The sequence below is a fragment of the Barbus barbus genome (genome assembly GCF_936440315.1).
Source record: "Barbus barbus genome assembly, chromosome: 8".
Taxonomy (NCBI): domain Eukaryota; kingdom Metazoa; phylum Chordata; class Actinopteri; order Cypriniformes; family Cyprinidae; genus Barbus; species Barbus barbus.
In genome coordinates this window covers 2,436,069-2,458,125 of record NC_136736.1, presented here as the reverse complement: position 1 = coordinate 2,458,125, position 22,057 = coordinate 2,436,069, and the positions used below count along the sequence as shown (strand labels likewise).

Sequence of the window (22,057 nt, the reverse complement as noted above, 5' to 3'; positions counted from 1 at the left end):
TCCTCCACAAACCTTCATTCGCGAAATATAGAGCACAATTAATATGTGTTAGTCAATACATCTAGCTTTTTCTTTGAATAAAACCCTAATGGTCAGTATTAGAGTTTAATTTCGTTTTATGTTAATGAGGTTTGACGTCAGCGTCACGGTACGGAAGCCGCTCAGATCCACACCGCGCGATTAACGCGTCCGCCATGCATCAGGCGCCGCCGGTGAGAGAAGAATAACAGCAAACACGCCGATTAAATCCCACAGAAATCACGCAGAAACCCGCGGCCAGCCATCCGTTACTGCGAACCGACGGCTATCAGCGCTTGTGCCGCGGCAGGGAGAGATACAGCCAGACACAGAGAGAAAGAGAGAAACACTGACTGAAGGTGAGAGCGTTTGGCGGGTTAGCACAGCGGCTAACGGCTACATAAGCCTCTGTGTGTGTTTATTCCGCATCATTATACACACTCATCACGCATATATAACGGGTTTAACGCGTTTTATTTCATGTGTGATCGGTTAACGCGTCTGATGTGAGTTAAACCGGGCTGCGTGAACACACACACGGCCTACACACACAGATTATACATATGAACTACACACTATAGAGTATACACACACTCACAAACATACATGTACACACACTAAACATGTATCATACACACGTTCACACCGTACTCAAACATACCCACAAACACACACTTCTCAGTCATATGTTTATGATATTGTATATATGTGACCCTGGACCACAAAAGCAGTCATAAGGGTACATTTTTCGAAATTGTGATTTAAACATCATCTGAAAGCTGAATAAATAAGCTTTCCATTGATGTATGGTTTGTTAGGATAATATTTTTAGGATAATAAAAGGACCATTTTTGGCTGAGATGCAACTTGAAAATCTGGAATCTGAGGGTACACACTAATTACTAATCAAAAATTAAGTTTTGATGTATTTACAGTAGGAAATTTACAAAAAATCTTTATGGAACATGGTCTTTATTTTATATCCTAATTATTTTTGTTATAAAAGAGAAATTGATCATTTTGATCATTCTCTCCAGATCCTTCAGATTCACAGCTCCATGACGGTGCTTCTTCTCTTCAGTTCACATCACTCATTTTCTACAGGGTTCAGGTCAGAGGACTGGAATGGCCAGCAGAAGCTTGGTTTTGTGCTCAGTGACCCATTTTTGTGTTGTTTTTGAGGTTTGTGTTTGGATTATTGTACGGTTGGAAGATCCAAACATGGCCCATTATAAGATTTCTAACAGAGTCAATCACTTGTTGATTTTTTATCTGTTGATATTTGATAGAATCCATGATGCCATGTGTCTAAACAAGATGTCCAGGACCTCCAGCAGAAATATAGGCCCACAACATAATAAATACAGCAGTATATTTCATTGTACACAGGGATAAAAAGTACCCCATGTGTACAATGAAATATACTGCTGTATTTTTGATGTTGTGGGCCTATATTTCTGCTGGAGGTCCTGGACATCTTGTTTAGACGCATGGCATCTTGAGTGACCATCTTGAGTGTTTGCTGCTAAAAAGCTCATTTTTTAGTTTCATCTGACCATAGAAGCCAGTCCCATTTGAAGTTCCAGTCGTGTCTGATAACTGAATATGCTGGAGATTGTTTTTGGATGAGTGAGGATCATTTTTTTGAAACCCTCCCAAACAACATGTGGTGATGTAGGTGCTGTTTGACCATTTTTTTTAAGGTTTTCTGACCCCGAGACTCATCTATTTTCTGCAATTCTCCAGCTGTGGTCCTTGGAGAGTCTTTAGTCACTCAAACTCTCCTCCTCACCGTGCATTAGTACGATATAGACACATGTCCTCTTCCAGACAGTTTCATAACATTTTATGTTTATTGGAAATTCTTAATTATTGCCCTGATGGTGGAAATGGGAATTTTCACTGCTATAGCTCTTTTCTTAAAGGCACTTCACTAATTTGTGAAGCTCAGTTATCTTTTGCTGCACATCAGAAATATATTCTTTGGTTTTTCTCATTGTGATGATGATTAAGGGAATTTGGGCTTTGTTTTCCCTCCTATTTATATTTCTGTGAAACAGGAAGCCATGGCTGGATAATTTAATGTTCATAATCACCCTGGAGTGCTCAAAATTGTGAATATGAATGGGAATATATTTCAGAGATATTTTACTCATAAGAATTTCTAGGGGTACCAATAATTGTGTCCAACGTGTATTTGAGAAAAACATTTATTTCATAATGAGATCTTCCCACATTTTTAAATTCTTATTATCGAATGAAAGGTTAGATTTTTGTGAATGTTTTAAATAAAAGATCAAAAGGATTAACAATGCAGATTAATTTGATCATATTTACCAAGGGTGCCGATATTGTTGGCCATGACTGTATGTATGTATGCATATGTATACACATATAAATTGATAGATATGTAGATTAACTCACATGGATTAGGCCTGTCGTAATAATCAATATATCGACTTATTACACAATATAAGTTCATGACCTCAATCATTTTTGATGATGTAATATATCCTCCATTATATTTACATAAAAATGAATGTCACCATGTATTTTGCATTCCACTTGCGCCTGTGTCTTTTGCAGCTTCTCGTACATAACGTGGTGTAGTCATGAGGTGCTAGTTCACATTTAAGAAATGCTTCTACAAAAAAAGTTTCATCTGCAGGTATGGTCTTGTTTAGGGATCTGTGCCTTTGTGCATACGGACATCTCTGATAAGTAGGGATGGTGTTTTTCAGCAATAGCGTGCACCCTTAATTTACAGAGAAAAGAAGCTCAGGGAAACATCTCCATACAAGTTCTTTGTGAGTTTTTCTTGTTGCTTTGCACTTTTTGTTAGAAATTTAGAAATTTGTTAGATAATTTCCATGATCTAAATATTCTTAAGAATTAAAAGTGTATAATTTGAAAGTGTATAGGCTTTCTTGCATTATTATGCTATTAAATTATGATTATATATTCAGTGGCATAAAATGACAATATCGCTTATCGTAATTATTTCTGGGGCAATATATCGCACAACAAAAAGTTGTTATCGTGACAGGCCTAACATGGAAAGACATTTATACAAACATACACTTATGTATTAAATAAGTAGACAAATACAAATTGGAATTTTGTAATCAAGTTTTAGGAATTTGAAAGTAAAACAAAGCAACTTTGTGACAAAATAAGAGATTTTTTTAATATTCTGCGCTATGATAGACATAGACAGCAAAACTGAGTGACATTTATAATGTACAAACAATATCATTAAAACATTTTAAATCATGCTGGTTTTCAGGTTTGGTTGCTGCTGACTTTCTCAAATTAATCTTTACACTTACATTGTTATGCAGATTAAATAGTAGCATATGCAATGAAACAATTGATATTAAATGAAACCGAAGCGTCTTCCTGAGTATGTGCAGAGCCTCTGAAGAAATACTCGCACATTCACACACGGCCCACATGCAAGTCAGACGCTCCCATCACAGCCTCACACATTCACACTCTCATCTGCCTCGATCCCACTAAACCAGATCAGATGGTAAAGCAGATGTGTAACCTGGTGGATTAGCCTGGCTTCAACAATTAAGTGTTGTAAACCAGGTATTTGGTCTGAATGCATGTGTCTGTGGATGATCGTTATGAATGAATGAGTTCTGTGTTAGTTATGTGTGTTATTTGCTCACTTCAATTCTTTCTCTCTAAAACTGTGTCAAGAAAGCAGTGATGGCCAAGAGGGCGTAGTGCACTCATTTGTCCTCTGTTTCCTGTGTGTGTGTGGCTCAGGATGGAGTGGCAGCCGGATGAACAGGGTTTACAGCAGGTGCTGCAGCTGCTGAAGGACTCACAGTCTCCAGATACGGCCACACAGAGAGCCGTTCAAGAGGTATATTACACTATCGTTATGATCAGTTAAATATCTTTAACACTTATTTATCCAGGTTATCAAACAAATATACTGTGAATTTTAGCCGGAACGACTGGGCAAATGTTGAAATGTCAGATTTTTAGTATCTGTGTTGGCAGTTTTTATTTGGTACACATATGCACAGTAGTGATGGGCCATATGCTTAAGTATGATTTTGTTTTGTTTAAAATGAATTTCAAACTTTTATGTAGCTAGGGCACATTCAGGTGATCAAAAGTGACAGTAAAGACATTAATGTTCAGCAAAGAATCCTCAAAAAAGCAATATTACATTTACATTTATTCATTTAGCTGATGCTTTTATCCAAAGCGACTTACAATTGCTATATATGTCAGAGGTCGCACGCCTCTGGAGCAACTAGGGGTTAAGTGTCTTGCTCAGGGACACATTGGTGTCTCACAGTGGATTCGAACCCGGGTCTCTCACACCAAAGGCATGTGTCTTATCCACTGCGCCATCACCACCCCAATATCACGGTTTCCACAAAATATGAAGCAGCCCAACAGTTTTTTTCCCCCACATTTATAATATGTTTCTTGAGCAGCAAATCAGCATATTAGAATGATTTCTGATTCACTGAAGACTGGAGTAATGATGCTGTAAATTCAGCTTTGATCACAGCAATGAATTCCATTTTAAAATGTTCACATATAAAATATAAAATAAAAGTTTTAGTTTTTTTTTTTTGGTCTTGGTGATCAGTTTTACTACTTTAAAGATAAAATGTATTGTAACAAACAGCAATATTTACCTCGATAATTGTTCCCTAAAACATTTTAAAACCTAAAATGCAATGCAGAGGATTGTAAATTTGAAGATGATTTGTTTAATCAGAGTCTTGGAAGGGATTTATTCATTTAATCTGACAGTAAACGACTCCTTCAAGAAAATGAATCAAACTTTGTCACTCTAGTCCCATTTTTTTATGTCTAATCTACTTTAGCATAGTTTATAGGCAACATAATAGTCTGTTTTTAAAGCAAATTAAAATTGTTAAATGAGTAAATAATTTTTTTGTGTACATCTTAATAAACGTCTCTGGTCTGAGATCAGATGTCTTCTTTCTTTGCTGTCTGTTGAAATGATCCTAATGTTTTCCTGACTCTCTCATTAGAAACTGGAGCAGCTGAATCAGTATCCCGACTTCAACAACTATCTCATCTTCGTCCTCACCAGCCTCAAATCTGAAGGTCTGTATTATCCCATCATGCATCATCTGCCTTAGTGTCACACACTCTCCTGTCACTTCTCTAAAGACACATCTCTCTCTGTGTCTCTGCAGACGAGCCCACCCGTTCTCTGAGCGGTCTGATTCTCAAGAACAACGTGAAGGCTCACTACCAGAACTTCCCTCCGGCTGTGGCCGACTTCATCAAGAGAGAGTGTCTCAACAACATCGGAGACCCGTCTCCGCTCATCCGTGCCACCATCGGTCAGTCTGAACCCGGGTTTGAGACTGTAATAGATGTGGAGTAAACATCTACAAAACTCTGATTTAGATGCTTTGGGCTAATTTCAGTTAATTTGATTTGATTAGTTGTAATTACAGAAGTATTCATTGTCTTTAAGTGACACAAATAGCTTATTCAGCTTTGTGTTATAGTTGAATTTGTGTCCGTGTGTGTCCGCAGGTATTCTCATCACTACTATCGCGTCTAAAGGGGAGTTGCAGACATGGCCTGAACTGCTGCCTCAGCTCTGCAACCTCCTCAACTCAGAGGATTACAACACCTGCGAGGTAAAACACGCACAACTCTGAGTATGTTTTAACCAAACTCCCATTGTTGACCAAACACCCAATTTTAAAATGATATTTAATCATTTCATTTATATGCATAAAATAGTGTTTATCTCCATATTCTGTAGAATCACGTCTTAATATTTTAACTCAGAATGCAGTATGCTTTCTGATTTCAACGTGCACGTTCAGTATTTTCTAGGGATGTAACAATATCAAAATCTCACGGTACGAAAATATCTCTATGAAGTCCACGGTACGATATTTATTGGGATAATTAATAAAAAAAAAAGTAGAAAATGAAGACTTGGGGGGGAAAAAATTTAAATTTTGTACATTTTAAAGTTAAATTCTTCTATCTAATGCACTTTGAGAGTTCAAAATTAAGAGCTCCAACCCATGTTCTTAACTAAGAAAACTGAAGTCAGTGAATTGACTACTGTCTCAGTCTAAATTAATTCAAACTGGTGTTTTAGGAAGCCAAACAAATTAGATTATAATAATAATAACAATGATTTTATATTGTTGTTATTCCTATGTAATAGCCATATATTGTAAAACAATTGCACTTTTAAAATAAATGAAAATTAATAATTCATAGGAATATTATTTTTGCTTTACAGTAGGGAAATTACAATACTGTCCTAATTTCTACACTTGAAAGAGATATTTTGAATTTGGTCTGCATTTAAACGGCTAGCTGTCAGCAATTCATACTGCACTTTTATTTTGACGGAAACGGCAGTAGAGCTTTTATTTTGATGGAAAAATCCAGCTTCAGTGAAAACAGGCTTACAAAAATGCGTCTCACTTCTAATCTAGTGAAATGCTTTAATCATCTATTGTCAAAATAACTGGTGGCCGTTGTGTTCTAAACAGCACATGAAACAAACGAGTTGACTGCATTCATTAACTGTGAACGGAGCCGTTCTGAGGCGCGGAAAACACCAGATCACGAGCTGATCGCCTGAATGAAGTGCGACCTGAACGAAAACAAAGTTGATGAAGGGATTAAGCCATATTGTGCTTTCAGTTTTAGTTCGTTTGACATACTGTGCCAAAACATAGTGACCATGATGATATTGAGACAGTTTTGCTATTGTGATACCACGATATTGATAATACCGTTACATCCCTAGTATTTTCCCAAAATGTGCAATATTCATCCCACAATGCAAAGCCGCCACAAATAAAACACTGAATGGGAAACACTGGTAATGTATATAGAAATTGGAAATGTTTAAAAATCATATCACCGTTATTGAAAAAGAAAATATTGCGATATACACTCACTGGCCACTTTATTAGGTACACCTTGCTAGTACCAGGTTGGACCCCTTTATGCCTTCAGAACTGCCTTAATTCTTCATGGCATAGATTCAACAAGGTGTTGGAAACATTCCTCAGAGATTTTGGTCCATATTGACATGATAGCATCATGCAGTTGCTGCAGATTTGTTGGCTGCACATCCATGATGCGAATCTCCCGTTCCACCACATCCCAAAGGTGCTCTATTGCATTGAGATCTGGTGACTGTGGAGGCCGTTTGAGTAAAGTGAACTCATTGTCATGTTCAAGAAACCAGTCTGAGATGATTTGAGCTTTGTGACACGGTGCATTATCCTGCTGGAAGTAGCCATCAGAAGATGGGTACACTGTAGTCATAAAGGGATGGACATGATCAGCAACAATACTCATGTCGGCTGTGGCATTTAAACGATTGGTACTAAGGGCACTATAGTGAAATTATCATGGCATTATAACACTTGTTACAGTTTGTACAAATATTCCTCTCATCTATTATAAACCCATAATGAAGTGGGATTTCCAACAGAAATTAGTTATTTTTCTTATTTGCTTTAATATATGCGTATGTGTACAGGGTTCTTTTGGTGCGCTGCAGAAGATCTGCGAGGACTCGTCTGAACTGCTGGACAGTGACGCTCTGAATCGACCCCTCAACATCATGATCCCCAAATTCCTGCAGTTCTTCAAACACTGCAGCCCGAAGATCAGGTGAAGAACCACACACACATCTCTCGCTGGTCTGTGTTTGATAATGAAGAACAACTTACTGATTCACACTCTCTCTGTAGGTCTCATGCCATAGCATGTGTGAATCAGTTCATTATTGGCAGGGCTCAGGCTCTCATGGACAACATCGACACATTCATAGAGGTGAGTTGACCTCCAGCAAACAGTGGCTTCTGTTCACCAAGAAGTAATAAGTATTCATGCAGTAATTGTAATTTTTAAATTTGTCAGCAGAGATTTCAGCTCATTGAATGAGTGAGTCATCTGAGCTGATTCGATGAGGAAATGAGCTGACTAATTGATTCAGTCTATAATTCAGACCAAAGAGAGGTATTCGGTCTGAATATAAAATATATATATATATATTTTCTTAAATTGCACAGTATAGTGCACAGTTCTTTTTATATATAATTCTATATTTATTTTAATATTTTTGTGTGTATACAGTTGAAGTCAGAATCTTTCAGAATCTGCAAAATGTTAATTTTACCAAAATAAGAGGGATGCTTGTTGTTTGTTTAGTACTGACCCGAATAAGATATTTCACATAAAAGATGTTTACATATAGTCCACAAGAGAAATTAATAGTTGAATTTATAAAAATGACCCCGTTCAAAAGTTTACATACACTTGATTCTTAATACTGTGTTGTTACCTGAATGATCCAAAGCTGTGTTTTATGTTTAGTGATAGTTGTTCATGAGTCCCTTGTTTGTCCTGAACAGTTAAACTGCCTGCTGTTCTTCAGAAAAATCCTTCAGGTCTCACAAATTCTTTGGTTTTCCAGCATTTTTGTGTATTTGAACCCTTTCCAACAATGACTGTATGATTTTGAGAGCCATCTTTTCACACTGAGGATAACCGAGGGACTCATATGCAACGATTACAGAAAGTTCTAACGCTCACTGATGCTCCAGAAGGAAAAAACATGCATTAAGAGCCGGGGGGGTGAAAATAGAATGGAGATGTGTATATTTTTCTTATTTTGCCTAAATATAATATTTTATCATTTAGTACTGCCCTTCGGAGGCTACAGAAGATACTTACATGTTTCACAGAAGAGAAAATAAGTAACATTTACCCTGATCTTCAAATTCAAAAAGTTTTCATTTTTGCATTAGATTAGATATATTTCACCATATTGGATATATTTCTGCGGGAGCGGGACTGAAAAATCCGTCCTGCGCATGTCTCTAGTTTGAACCTTCTGTAATAGTTGCCTATGAGTGCCTCGGTTGTCCTCAGTGTGAAAAGATGGCTCTCAAAATCATAGTTATTGTTGAAAAAGGGTTCAAATACACAAAACGCATAATTTTTTCCCCAACAAACTTTGCCAAATCAAGCTTGTAGTTCTTTCAAGAAAGCAGACTTTTCAGCAGCCTTGTATGTCAAAAACCGGCTTACGATGACCCATACATTTGTAGTTATTTCAGTGGCGAAGGCTCAGCTCATCTGTACTGTGTGCTTTGTTTTCAGTCTCTGTTTGCGTTGGCGGGGGATGAAGACTGCGAGGTGAGGAAGAACGTGTGCAGAGCTCTGGTCATGCTGTTGGAGGTCCGGATCGACCGCCTGATACCACACATGCACAGCATCATACAGGTGAGACCAGCACAAACATCTGATGTTTTACTGTCATTTAAAGGTATTATAGGAGCTTTATATCTGGTCTGTGTCTCTTTCTGCAGTACATGCTGCAGCGCACGCAGGACGCGGATGAGAACGTGGCGCTGGAGGCGTGTGAATTCTGGCTGACTCTGGCGGAGCAGCCCATCTGTAAAGAGGCTCTGTCAGGACACCTGGTCCAGTGAGTGCTGCTGGCCATCATCATCATCACCACACACATCTGAGCTTAAACTGAACACACAGATGAAGCCTCTGGCCTCTGTTTAGTTCTGTCTGAGAGATCTGATCTGAACTCTTGATGAATGAGTGAGATGATCTAATGTTGATGTAATTCTCCACAGACTCATCCCCATCCTGGTCAACGGAATGAAGTATTCTGAGATTGACATCATTTTACTGAAGGTGAGTCACCATATGTGAGACATGAGTCAGGGATATTCCTTTTAATCAAATCATGTTTATTGCATTAGTTGAATTTGCATACACATAATATTCAATGATGGTTCACAAGCATTCGATTCAGTTTGAGGTTCTTTTTGTTTTAATATTGGTGTTACTTTAGTGTTATTTTTTTACTATTACAGTATTTATTAATATTACTGATTAGCTTTTATTGTAGTTTTAATTTGTTGTAGCAAATTTGTTACTTTTTACAAATTTTATTCTATTTTGCTTTTTTAATTTAATTTTACTAATTGTTCACTAATTTTACTGCTCAACTTTCAACTTATTTCACTAGCTGCCAAAGCAAAATTTGTATTTGTCTTAATTTTTTCATATAAAATGTATATTTTATTTTATTTCAGATTTATCTCAATTCCTTAAAATAAATTTTTAATTTTAAGTTTGACATTTTGATGTTTCTCATTTTCATCCTATTTAGTTGTACTGCTGTTTTAATTTGACTAATTTTAGTAATTTTAGCCAAGGCAGCATTTTCAATGTTTTTTGAAGTTCATCTAATATTTATATTTTAATTTCTGCTTTATTTCAGTGACCGAAAATTAGTTTTAATAGTTTTAATTTGAGCTGACACACTGATTTGGATTCTTGAATCCAAAAGAGTATTCTCTCTGCTAATGCTGTAAATTATACAGGGAAGTGTTTCCGACTGATTACTCAAATCAGTAATTCATAATTTTTGAACTATTCATTCAAAAAACTGGCTTGTTTTCAAGATTTGAGCCACACTGGTTTCACTGTGTGCTCATAAGTATCAAAAGAGCTGTTCACAAAAGTTATTTGTTCGTGAATCAGATCACATCGATCGTGTTGTTCATTTTTGCATGCAGCCCGTGACGACAACTCAATAGAGTTTTCTAGATCTACATTTTTTTTCCAAATTGATATCGGAGCTGGAAATTTTAGAAAATCTATTTTCTTCCCCAGCCCGACTGATTTATAAGCAGTGAGTGTTCTGTAGGGACCGTGTGAATCTGAATTCTCTCTCTCTGTGTGTCTCAGGGTGACGTGGAGGAGGACGACAACGTTCCTGACAGCGAGCAGGACATCAAGCCTCGCTTCCACAAGTCACGTACCGTCACACTGCAGCACGAGGGAGGAGAGGGGGAGGAAGGAGAGGACATCGATGAAGACGAGGATGATGACGACGACACGCTGTCTGACTGGAACCTACGTGAGTAAACCAACCAATCAGAACGCTCTTGCTGTAAATGCTCTTCCGTGTATGAAGTGTGTATATTTTTGTATGTTTCTAGGGAAGTGCTCTGCGGCGGCGCTGGACGTGTTGGCTAACGTCTTTCGGGACGAGCTGTTGCCGCACCTGCTGCCGCTGCTGAAGGGTTTGCTTTTCCACCCGGACTGGGTCATCAAAGAGTCTGGGATACTGGTGCTGGGAGCCATTGCTGAAGGTGTGTCTCACTCACACAGACTGAATTCACTACAGATGCACCGATTGCAATTTTTTTTTGGCCAATTACGATTTTTTGGAAGTGTGACCTGCCTATAACCGATTTTTGCCAATTCCGATTTTCTTTCTAAGAACTATAATTGACAGCATATACAAACAAAAATCTATGCTATTTTCAATGCAAAAATTATTTACATAATAAAATATATTATTAAACATTACTATTCCCCCAATCTGGACAGATTTTCTCTCACTTAACTCTCAAAATAAAGTGCTCTGTGACTGGAAAGAGGAAGAAATAGTTAACTTAAAATGAGTTGCTGTATGTAACAAAACAGATGTCATTGCCCACTATGTTTATAAATGGTCATTTTTTTCCCCCTAACCTTATTAAATGTCATCTTTCATTTTTGGGTGAACTATCCCTTTAATACCAGGTGTTTACACGTCCTGTCTCTTTCCGTCAGGCTGTATGCAGGGTATGGTCCAGTACCTGCCCGAGCTCATCCCGCACCTGATCCAGTGTCTGTGTGATAAGAAGGCTCTGGTTCGCTCCATCGCCTGCTGGACGCTCAGCCGCTACGCGCACTGGGTGGTGAGCCAGCCGCCGGACGCACACCTCAAACCGCTCATGACAGAACTGCTCAAACGCATCCTGGATGGCAACAAGAGGGTGCAGGAGGCTGCCTGCAGGTGAGTGTTTGAGAGAAATTCACATCTGAAATATCTATTGATGATTAGAGTTATAAAACAGCTGTGTAATGTTTTTCAGTGCGTTTGCGACTCTGGAGGAGGAAGCATGTACGGAGCTGGTTCCGTACCTCAGTTTCATTTTGGACACTCTGGTATTTGCTTTTGGAAAATATCAGCACAAGAACCTGCTCATCCTCTATGACGCCATCGGCACCCTGGCAGACTCTGTCGGACATCATCTGAACCAACCGGTAATTAAGAGTTTCCACCAATATAATTTTCAGTCTTCATACGCTACCAAGACCTTTTTAAATGTTTTTGAGTGAAGTCTCTTATGCTTCTAAAAACTGCATTTATTTGAAGAAAAATGCAGTAACAAAATGGTAATATAATATAGTTTTCTATGTGAATATATTGTAAAATGTAATTTATTCAGAAATCATTCTAATATACTTATTTACTGCTTTTACAAACATTTAATATGATCAATCTTGAGAACAGCTGTGCTGCTTCATATTTTTACGCAAACACTTCCTTTTTTGAAATTCTTTGAATAGAAAGTTCAAAAGAGCATCATTGATTTGAAAATAAACTTTAACTGTCACTTTTAGTCAGTTTAATTCAACTTTTCAACTGTAGTGTTTGCTGTTTTAACTTTTCTAAACACCACAGATGCAAGTAGGGCAACTCAAAAGATCAGATACCATTATTCTTTTTTGTCAAAATATATGCCATGATGGAAATCATCTTCAATTTGATGTCAGTTTTGTTTTTTTAACAGTAAATGACACACTTTTGGTTCGATCTGCCTCTGCTCATCCCTGCCCTTGTCAGCTTGTTTTAAAAAGAGAAATATTATTAGTGCATGTTTGTAGGTCTTATCTTGTGTGTGTTTGTGAACAGGAATACATCCAGAAACTGATGCCGCCTCTGATACAGAAGTGGAATGAACTGAAAGACGAGGATAAAGACCTGTTTCCTCTGCTGGAGGTGAGAACCAAATGAAAGCCTTCATTTCATAGTTTAAATTTACTTTTTCACGACACACAATTGTACATTGTTTTGCTCAAACAATTGTAATTGAAAGTGAAAATGGACTATAAATGACTCTCATCTTCTGTGTTTGTGTGTGTAGTGTTTGTCATCTGTGGCTACGGCGTTACAGAGCGGTTTCCTCCCGTACTGTGAGCCCGTCTATCAGCGCTGTGTTACTCTGGTGCAGAAAACACTCGCACAAGCCATGGTGAGAACACACACTTACTCACTCTCTCACTCTCACACACACACACACGCATATATCCACATGGACATCAGTGGACCACAGTCATTAACCCACCTCTGTGTGTGTGTGTGTGTGTAGATGTACAGCCAGCAGCCGGATCAGTACGAGGCTCCAGATAAGGACTTCATGATAGTCGCTCTGGATCTACTCAGCGGTCTGGCCGAAGGTCTCGGGGGTCATGTGGACCAGCTGGTTGCCCGTAGCAACATCATGACCCTTCTGTTCCAGTGTATGCAGGTACAATGTGTGAGAGAGTTTAACATATTTTGTTGTTATTATAATTATTATATCAAGTATTTACAATTTAATATTATATAAAAATATATTGACATTTACTGTTTATTTATTTTTTTTATATTTAATTTTAATATACAATGAATGTATTGTTTATATTTTTGGTATTTTAATGTTTTTTTTATTATCTGTATTATTGTTATACAGTTATTTGAATTACTATTATTTACTATATTATAAAATACACTTATACATTAGTTATTTTAATATTTAATTTACTATATAGATTACTATGTTTTATCTTGTTGGTGTAGGTATGTTGTATATTTTTATTATCTGTATTAACGATTGTTATAAATTTTATTTGTTATTTGAATTATTTACTACATTACAAAATACATTTAGTTTATTATTTAGTATTTATTTTATTTTCATTAATTTATTTTATTGTTGGTGTATATTTAAATATTTAAATATTTAATTTTAATTATTGTTATAAACTTGATTTATTATTATTAAAATAAAATTGCTTATTTAAATTTGTTTTAGATTATTTTTATTACTTTAATATTTAAATTATTTATTGTTTCATTATGAAACGAGGCTGATTTATTGTTATGAATGCAAATTGAAAGTGATACTCTCTTGTTTGTAGGACACTATGCCTGAGGTGAGACAGAGCTCATTTGCTCTGCTGGGTGATCTGACCAAGGCCTGCTTTCCACACGTCAAACCCTGCATCGGTAAGACGAGTTCATTTGACCTGCATGATACACCCTTAACTTCATAATAATCACTGAAACTGTGTATGTGTGTTTAGCTGAGTTCATGCCGATCCTGGGGACGAATCTGAACCCTGAGTTTATCTCTGTTTGTAACAACGCAACCTGGGCCATCGGAGAGATCTGCATGCAGATGGGTGAGGACCATCACACTGATTCTGTGTCAGTTACATCATTACACGGATTAGGATTTAGAATGATGATTGTTTGACGTCATTAGCCTTTTTCACAAAAATTGGAAATTACATCAGCGCAGGGTAAAGTTAGTTCTGTTACAGGTCTGCGCCTATTATATTAGTATGCCCTTTTCTGAAATAATGCTTCTTACCTTTTCTGTTTTGTCTGATTGCCAAGTTGTTTTATAATCTACAAAGAAATAACATTTTACTTGTTTGTAACCTATATGGCCATTCAGGCTGCTGACTCGTGAGATAATATGCTTAACATAGCGCTGGATGGTCTCCGGCAAAGTCCCTTTTTATATAGTCTTTGATCTCCGGTGCATTTGAGTGTGTTATCTCAGTTTTTATCATTTCCCTCGAATCACCACATCGTGATAAATTACATAAAAATGATAACATTTATGTCCAGTTGCACGTTTTTCCAAGAATACATTAAACAGTTCTCAGGTCGGTTGAAGCATATTAAACTCAACACAACAACATAATCTGATAGAATAGGAATAAAGTCATGAATCCGAGTCATCTCTTGTTTAATATGTATTTCCCAGGGCACATTCTACAACGTACATTTAAGCCATCACATTAATAATGCAAAGGAGAAGCAGAACCTGGTTTTACCAAGTGTGACATCTTCCTGAATCAACATCTTTGTTGACTCTGGAACAACATTGTGATTAACCAATCAGATTGGCAAAACTAACTGAATTATAACTGCCACCATTTAGAATTAAACAAAGTTGTATTTGTGATGACCCGAGCTGACGCAAAAAGTTCATTGTGAAATGTTTGTGCTTTGTAAAGTACTGGCAGTTTAAGCATTTTCATAAAACTTTGATTCTCGAACTCATTCTTGTTCAGTATGGTCGCTGTGGTCACCGGAAAAACGTTTACCCTGCAAGCGCCAATCCGGAAGCCAGGAACGCAGAAGTGTGAAAAAGTCTAATTGTAGTGAATTGAATTGTCATCAGTAAGCTGATTGTTATTAATCGCATGACGTCACTGACCTGACTGTGTTGTCGTAGGTGTGGAGATGCAGCCGTATGTGGCTCTGGTTCTTCCTCATCTGGTGGAGATCATTAACAGACCCAACACTCCCAAAACCCTGCTGGAGAACACGGGTACAACCTCTGACCATACATGACCATTTACTAGGGATGCACAATATTGGAGTTTTGCCGATATGCCGATATTTTTGCAAATCATTGTGGCCGATACGGATATATTTCCTTTTTGTTTGGAAACAACACCAAGTCTCTCCTGTGCAGAAATTATAAGCAAAATATTTTTAATTATTATTTTTTTTTAACAAGAACTTATTTGTTAAATAAACCATAATGAAGTTTTTTTGACAGCACATTGAAGCTTTGAAAATAACTATAAATAAACTATATGTCAGCATGTATAAAAATGATTTAATTTACAAATGTCATGTTTCAAAACATACTCATTATTTTATGCCATCAATTACTGCTTTATTTAATCAGAAACACAGTCTAAATGTTACTTGTGTAGGCTATTTTACTTTTAATTTAATTAGAAGTAGGCCAACAGCGCCCCCTACAAATTAAAACGTCGTTTAAACGCAAGTTTTGTATCCGACTAGTCTAAAAGCTAGAAACACCCAAAAAGTGGCAAAAGAAGAAAACTGCGTGTGTCTATATAACAGCCTACACTTGAAATACTTAATCTTTGAATCACAGTCAAATCCCTCAATGAATTCTGCTAAAAATAGGTCATGATTATGCCGTATGCTTCCATCGCGTTATTAATTTTAGGCGGCCGTTAAACAGAAAAAAAGGAAGAGCATATACATTCAACATAAACCAGTGCATAGCTTATTTATTCAGATCGGATGGAGCAATGCAGAAATGGAAAATCAATCAATAGACTGACAGAATTCTTCATATAACGTTAGCCAACACATTAAAACACAAGTCAAAAACAATAGGAAAGTTTATCAAGGAATAGCATTAAAACGGCTTTTAAAAATGTAGGCCTACTTCATGTTGGCTACATTGTCTAAAAACAAAACAATCGTCGTTTTACTTACTCAGACCATGCGCATTTGTTCAGTGAATTTAACATGTTAATGTGGTCTGGCGAAAGACGGGACTAGAGGTGATTCTGCACTTGAAAATAAAAGCACTCGGCAGGAACTGAAGTCACAGGCACGCAGAGAGATAACTACAGCTTGTAGTCTACAAGCAAGCACACAGTTTCTAAATGAGCCTGGAAATCCCGCACCACCACCGAAGTGGGTCTTCGTTTAGAAGAATGGGATCGCGGACCGCAGCGATGGGTGGTAGTGTATGACATGATTGACATTTGCTGGCTTTGGCTAGCCTCCAAGTTAACCCATAAGTGCCTGTATTGAATATGATTACGCATCGCTCCAGTAAAGTTATTGTAAGACAATCTGACATTACACAGTTTACACACAACTTTTCAGTTTCCTTCTAGCGTTAATTCAAAAGAATCCCACACCTTGCTGGTCTTTTGCGTGGTCATTTTTGAGCTTGCCGCAACTGACATGAAGAAAACACATGGAGGTCTGAGGTAAAAATGTAGTTTCCATTTTTTCCCGTGCTATTACTGTTTACTATATCACACACCGAACGCCTTTCACAGATTAAGTGCAGCGATCTAAATCAGTTAATCTAATCGTCATTCAGACAAAACTTTGCTTCAAGAATGAGCCGCAATGCTGACGTGATCCAATCACTAGCATACCCTGAGCACATGTGAGTTAGCCCATTCCTCTTATCGGCAAGACATATCGGCATCATTTTTATATCGGACCGATGCCGATATTTACACTGATATCGGCCGATTCCGATATCAGTCCGATAATATCGTGCATCCCTACCATTTACCTTTCACACAGATAAACAATCAAACCTTAACTCCTCCCACTTCTCCTTGCAGCCATCACGATTGGTCGCCTGGGTTACGTCTGTCCACAGGAAGTGGCTCCCATGTTGCAACAGTTCATCAGACCCTGGTGAGTCTAAACATCCAGAGTTTTCAAATCAGCATATCAGAATGATTTTTGAAGGATCATGTAACACTGAAGACTGGAGTAATGATGCTGAAAATTCAGATTTGCTCACAGAAATAAATTACACTTTTACTCTATATTTAAATAGAAATCAGTTATTTTAAATTGTAGTAATATTTCACAATATTACATTTTTATGAATTTTTGATCCTATAAATTTAGCCTTGATGAGCAAAAGAGACTTTTCAAAAACTAACTTTTTGCAGGTGCACATCGTTACGAAACATCAGAGATAATGAGGAAAAGGACTCGGCCTTCAGAGGCATCTGTGTGATGATTGGTGTGAATCCTGGTGGTGTGGTCCAGGTCAGTTCTGATATTCTGACTCCGTTGTGATTGACCGTGATGTTATTCTTTCCTTCATCACACATTTCCTTTCCTTTCACCCATCGCTCCCTCAGGATTTCATCTTCTTCTGTGATGCGGTGGCCTCCTGGGTCAACCCTAAAGATGACCTGAGGGACATGTTCTACAAGGTTAGATGAGCATGGAGTTGCGTTACATCACATTGTGCCTGTATAGCGGTGACATTTTGAAGATCCATGTTGATGAATGAGGTTTTGTGTCTCTGTGTAGATCCTACATGGTTTTAAGGACCAGGTCGGAGAGGAGAATTGGCAGCAGTTCTCAGAGCAGTTCCCGCCCATCCTGAAGGAACGACTCTCTGCATGCTATGGCGTGTAGCCCCGCCCCTCTACTTCACACACAGCACATGCTGTCAGGTTAGTGATGGCTGCTGATGTCTTGTGATGTTATTATGTGCTGGGACAAAGAATTACTGTCCTAGGTGTCCTTTTTTGTTGCTGGTATTCATGCAATATTGGATGACTGCAGTTTCAGGACCCTATAGTTTCTTTTAATTTATTTATTTTTTGTATGCATGTATTATGTCAGGTCTTCCAGCCAGTTCTATCAAACCTTTACAATTAATCCGGATTAATTTTTAATGAGCTGAAAAGAACGCACGTCACACCTCTGTTTATCAATTTGCACTGGTTACCAATAGCTGCTCGCATAAAATTCAAAGCATTAATGTTTGCCTACAAAACCACCGCTGGCTCTGCACCCCTTTACCTAAATTCAGTACTTATGTGCCCTCTATAAGTTTGCGGTCTGCAAGTGAACGTCGCTTTATTGTTCATCCCAAAGAGGCACAAAGTCATTTTCACGGACTTTTACATTAACTGTTCCCTCCTGGTGGAATGAGTGACCCGACCAGCTGAGTCCGTAGCCATCTTCAAGAATCGGCTAAAAACACATCTTTCATCTTTATTTGACCCTCTAACTTTAGCACTCAATATTCTAATTCTGTTCTTTAAAAAAAAAAAAAAACTCCCTTTTAGACTCGCTTGTTTTAAGCAGTAAAAAAACACTAGGTTTTCTAATCTTTTTGTATTCGGTTTTCTTTTTATTTATTATACAATTAACAAGCAAAAAGGCCTCTAACACTAGCTTGCTCTATTCTTTTTCTATTCTATCTGTTTTCTTTTTATTATAGAATAAAAAAAAAAAAAACTTGCTACGTGTCCTGCGTTAAGCTAACTGAGACTTGTTATAGCACTTGCATGTTGTTGCTCTTTTGTTGATTTTGATTCCTTCCATTGTGCTCATTTGTAAGTCGCTTTGGATAAAAGCGTCAGCTAAATGACTAAATATTAGCGGCTCATCCTATTTTATAGCACTTGCTATTCAATTCTGTATATTATTTTTAAGGAATTATGTAGTTGTTTAATTGTATACACTTAATATTGTCCTAACCAACTCCCTAAACATACCCGTTGGTAACCCTCTTTAAATATTTTACCTAATTTATTTTCAGTATATTTAATATATTCTGGTTTTAAATTCAGTTTTCTTGGAAAGAAAAGCTTGCGTCTGTGCGAGACTTCAGTTCATTAGCCACAGCGCTTCACGTCTGATGTGTGACCCACTTAAAGTGCAGTAAACAGTAAAACAATTGAGGTATAAATTGGTGTGATTATTAGTACTTTAATAAATGTAAAATAATTAGAATACAAATACTACATCCAGCAGCACAATTAACTGTTTTGCACAGCTAAATGGAGATTGCTGACACCCCCTTGAACACTCAAGTTCACGCTAGCGCTTACATTAAAAATAAGATGGAAAGATAAAAAATAGTTTCCATGGATCTACTCTTTGCATCTGTTTTTTATATTTGAATCAGGTCTCCTCTGTTGGACTAGATGGCGCTGTCCCAAAAAATAGGGTCCTATGCAGTCGTTGTATTGCAGGAACATTGGGTTGTTTTTGTTCAGACCAATGTGAAAATCGACCCATGTTTTTACCCTTCAAACACGCAGAGCTGTAAATGTGAACTGGTCAATGGATCAATAAGAAGATAATTCATTATAAATATCTAAACAGTAAAATGTGTGTTTGTTATTTAATATAATAATTTATTGATTGTTTAATAATTAATACTTTTTGACTAAAAAATGGTTTAAATGTGAAGTGTATCATTTTATAAAACTTTTTGTTTTTGTGAACTTGTATCTGAACTGTAAATTATGCATTTTACAGTTTAATAGTTTACCATAGACATTGCCCTACCCCTCTTATATGGTATTTTATTTGTGCAGGTCTTAGTCTTAAATTTGGTCTTAAAATTTAATCCTCCAGCAACCCTGTTGTTTGTCTCTGTTTTTTTTCAGTTGAACCTTTAGGAGGGGGGAACTCATCCATCTGTGTATTGCACTGCCCTGATCGTGGGGGAGAGGGACGCGATTGGCCGCTCCGCCTGACGGACAGATCCCACGCCCTTTGTGTGTCCATGAGGGTGGGTGGGTGGGTGGGAGGGGGGAGGGGACTCCTCTAGTTAACTGCAGAATGCACCCAATCACGGGGAATAAACCTTAAAACGTAGGGAAGACGAGAGATAGCGTAACTGAGGGAGAGCGGAAAAAACAAACTTAAAAGAGAGCGGGAGGGAGGTCGTAGGTTAAATGGGAGGGAGGTATAGACAGTTATCTGGGAATAATCGCTAAAAAGAGTAAGATTAGGGAGGGAAGCTAGACAGCAACTGTTATACGACTTTTTTAAAATCTCAAGTTAATCCCAGGCATAAGAATCAAACGCATTCACACGCAGACTGACCATAGAAACACTTGCACATAAAGTTGCAATAACTACGAGCGGCCTGCGGCGCCAGCGCTGCCGTAGCAATAGCATAAACAGACTTTAACACTGAGACTATCTAGGAAAGACTAGCGTCGTTTTTCTTTTTTTAATAATTGCTATTGATGAAACGAGAATAATCTCGGCTTAAAAAAAAGATGGTTAACGTGCTATCGCGAATTTGTGTTTTTTGATCGTTAGTAAGGGAGCATCTATGAATTTACAGTTTTCATCATCATCAGCTGTCGTCGTTCTGTCCGATTGTCGTCACGATTCTCTGCTTGCGTCTCTTATGCCGTATCGTTTATTTTCCGACGTTTCTTCTAACTTTTTTTGCATAGTTGGCTTGTAGTTTTTTCCTGGGCTTGGTCAGTGTTTGCTGTTGAAACTCATTGTAGTTTACAGATTTCAATCACACCGTAGTTTAATATTGTCGTGATTTCGAGAGATTCGGTCTCGTCGCGAAGGAGCTGGAACGGAAACTCCACAGTATAACGATCATGACTTGCGTTATGTATGTGTTCGGTTGTGTACGTGTGTGCGATTTGTGTAACGGTAGCTGTGTTGGGAGCTTTTAAGTGTGTTTTGTTAGTGTCATTGCCATGTATTTTTTTCGTAATTCGCATTTCGTATGTGTATTCTTGCGTTAATAGGTTGTTAATTGTTTTAAGGTACCTTAAACTTGACTCCTGGACCCCTATTGACCTGTAAACTGTGACCAACGATGTGTGCGTGCTTGTGAGTGTATGAATGAATGTATTTGTACCGATAAATATTGATGCCATATTGATATTTAGTGATTTAATCGGCTTATCCAACAAACTACAACTATATCAAATATAGTTTTACAATAAGGTTAACTTTTTTTTTTTGTTTTTTTTTTGTTTTGCTGCTATTGCTAATTTTTAGTTACTTTGATAAATAGAACCGAATTCACAACATTTAAATTCTATCGGAGCAAAATGCGTCATGCACTTATTTGTTTTGCTATTTTTATGATTTAGTTTTTTTTTGTAAGGAATTTGCTGGTAAATTTACTGATAAAACTGTTGGATTCATCATGCGTCTTGTTTTTTCTTGTGACAATATTTGTTGGATGGACGGTTTGAAATAAGAGCGAGCTAAAAGCAAAGACAGGACGTGACAGTTGGAAGGATGGCGAGGCGGAGAACGATTGCTGCGTGTGGAAATCTGCACTGAGACTCTGAAAGCAAAACAATCACACCTTTCTCTTTACCTTGCCAGGAAAAATAAAATGATTTTTTACCAAGCTGAAGAAGTGTGTGCTCTTGATTTTCTCTTTTATATTGAATTATAAAAGTCATGTTATCAAGGCAAACCTAAAAACTACAACCAAAATTGGAGTGATGTGGCTTTCCAGCTCATCTGTATGCTAGTGTACACATAAACATGGACTAAAATTGAGCATTTCTCTTCCTAAAGAACGCATTAAATCATCAGTTTATGTAAATGCACTCTAGAATG

General features: G+C 37.4%; 1 protein-coding gene across 1 annotated transcript; it reads left to right on the top strand.

The window, feature by feature from the left end:
• Window positions 1-163: 163 nt before the first annotated feature.
• LOC306874172 (transportin-2-like) lies at window positions 164-21,846 on the top strand. Its single transcript, XM_079424004.1, has 25 exons — window positions 164-377; window positions 3,796-3,895; window positions 5,052-5,127; window positions 5,220-5,369; window positions 5,569-5,675; window positions 7,559-7,692; window positions 7,773-7,854; window positions 9,187-9,309; window positions 9,396-9,514; window positions 9,675-9,735; window positions 10,798-10,969; window positions 11,052-11,204; window positions 11,671-11,896; window positions 11,976-12,147; window positions 12,800-12,886; window positions 13,032-13,139; window positions 13,257-13,415; window positions 14,068-14,155; window positions 14,233-14,331; window positions 15,399-15,494; window positions 17,302-17,377; window positions 17,641-17,740; window positions 17,836-17,910; window positions 18,011-18,156; window positions 20,110-21,846. Exons 2-24 carry the CDS (start codon window positions 3,797-3,799, stop codon window positions 18,116-18,118), a joined length of 2,670 nt encoding a protein of 889 aa, XP_079280130.1. The 5' UTR covers window positions 164-377; window position 3,796; the 3' UTR covers window positions 18,119-18,156; window positions 20,110-21,846.
• The last annotated feature ends 211 nt before the right edge of the window (window positions 21,847-22,057 follow it).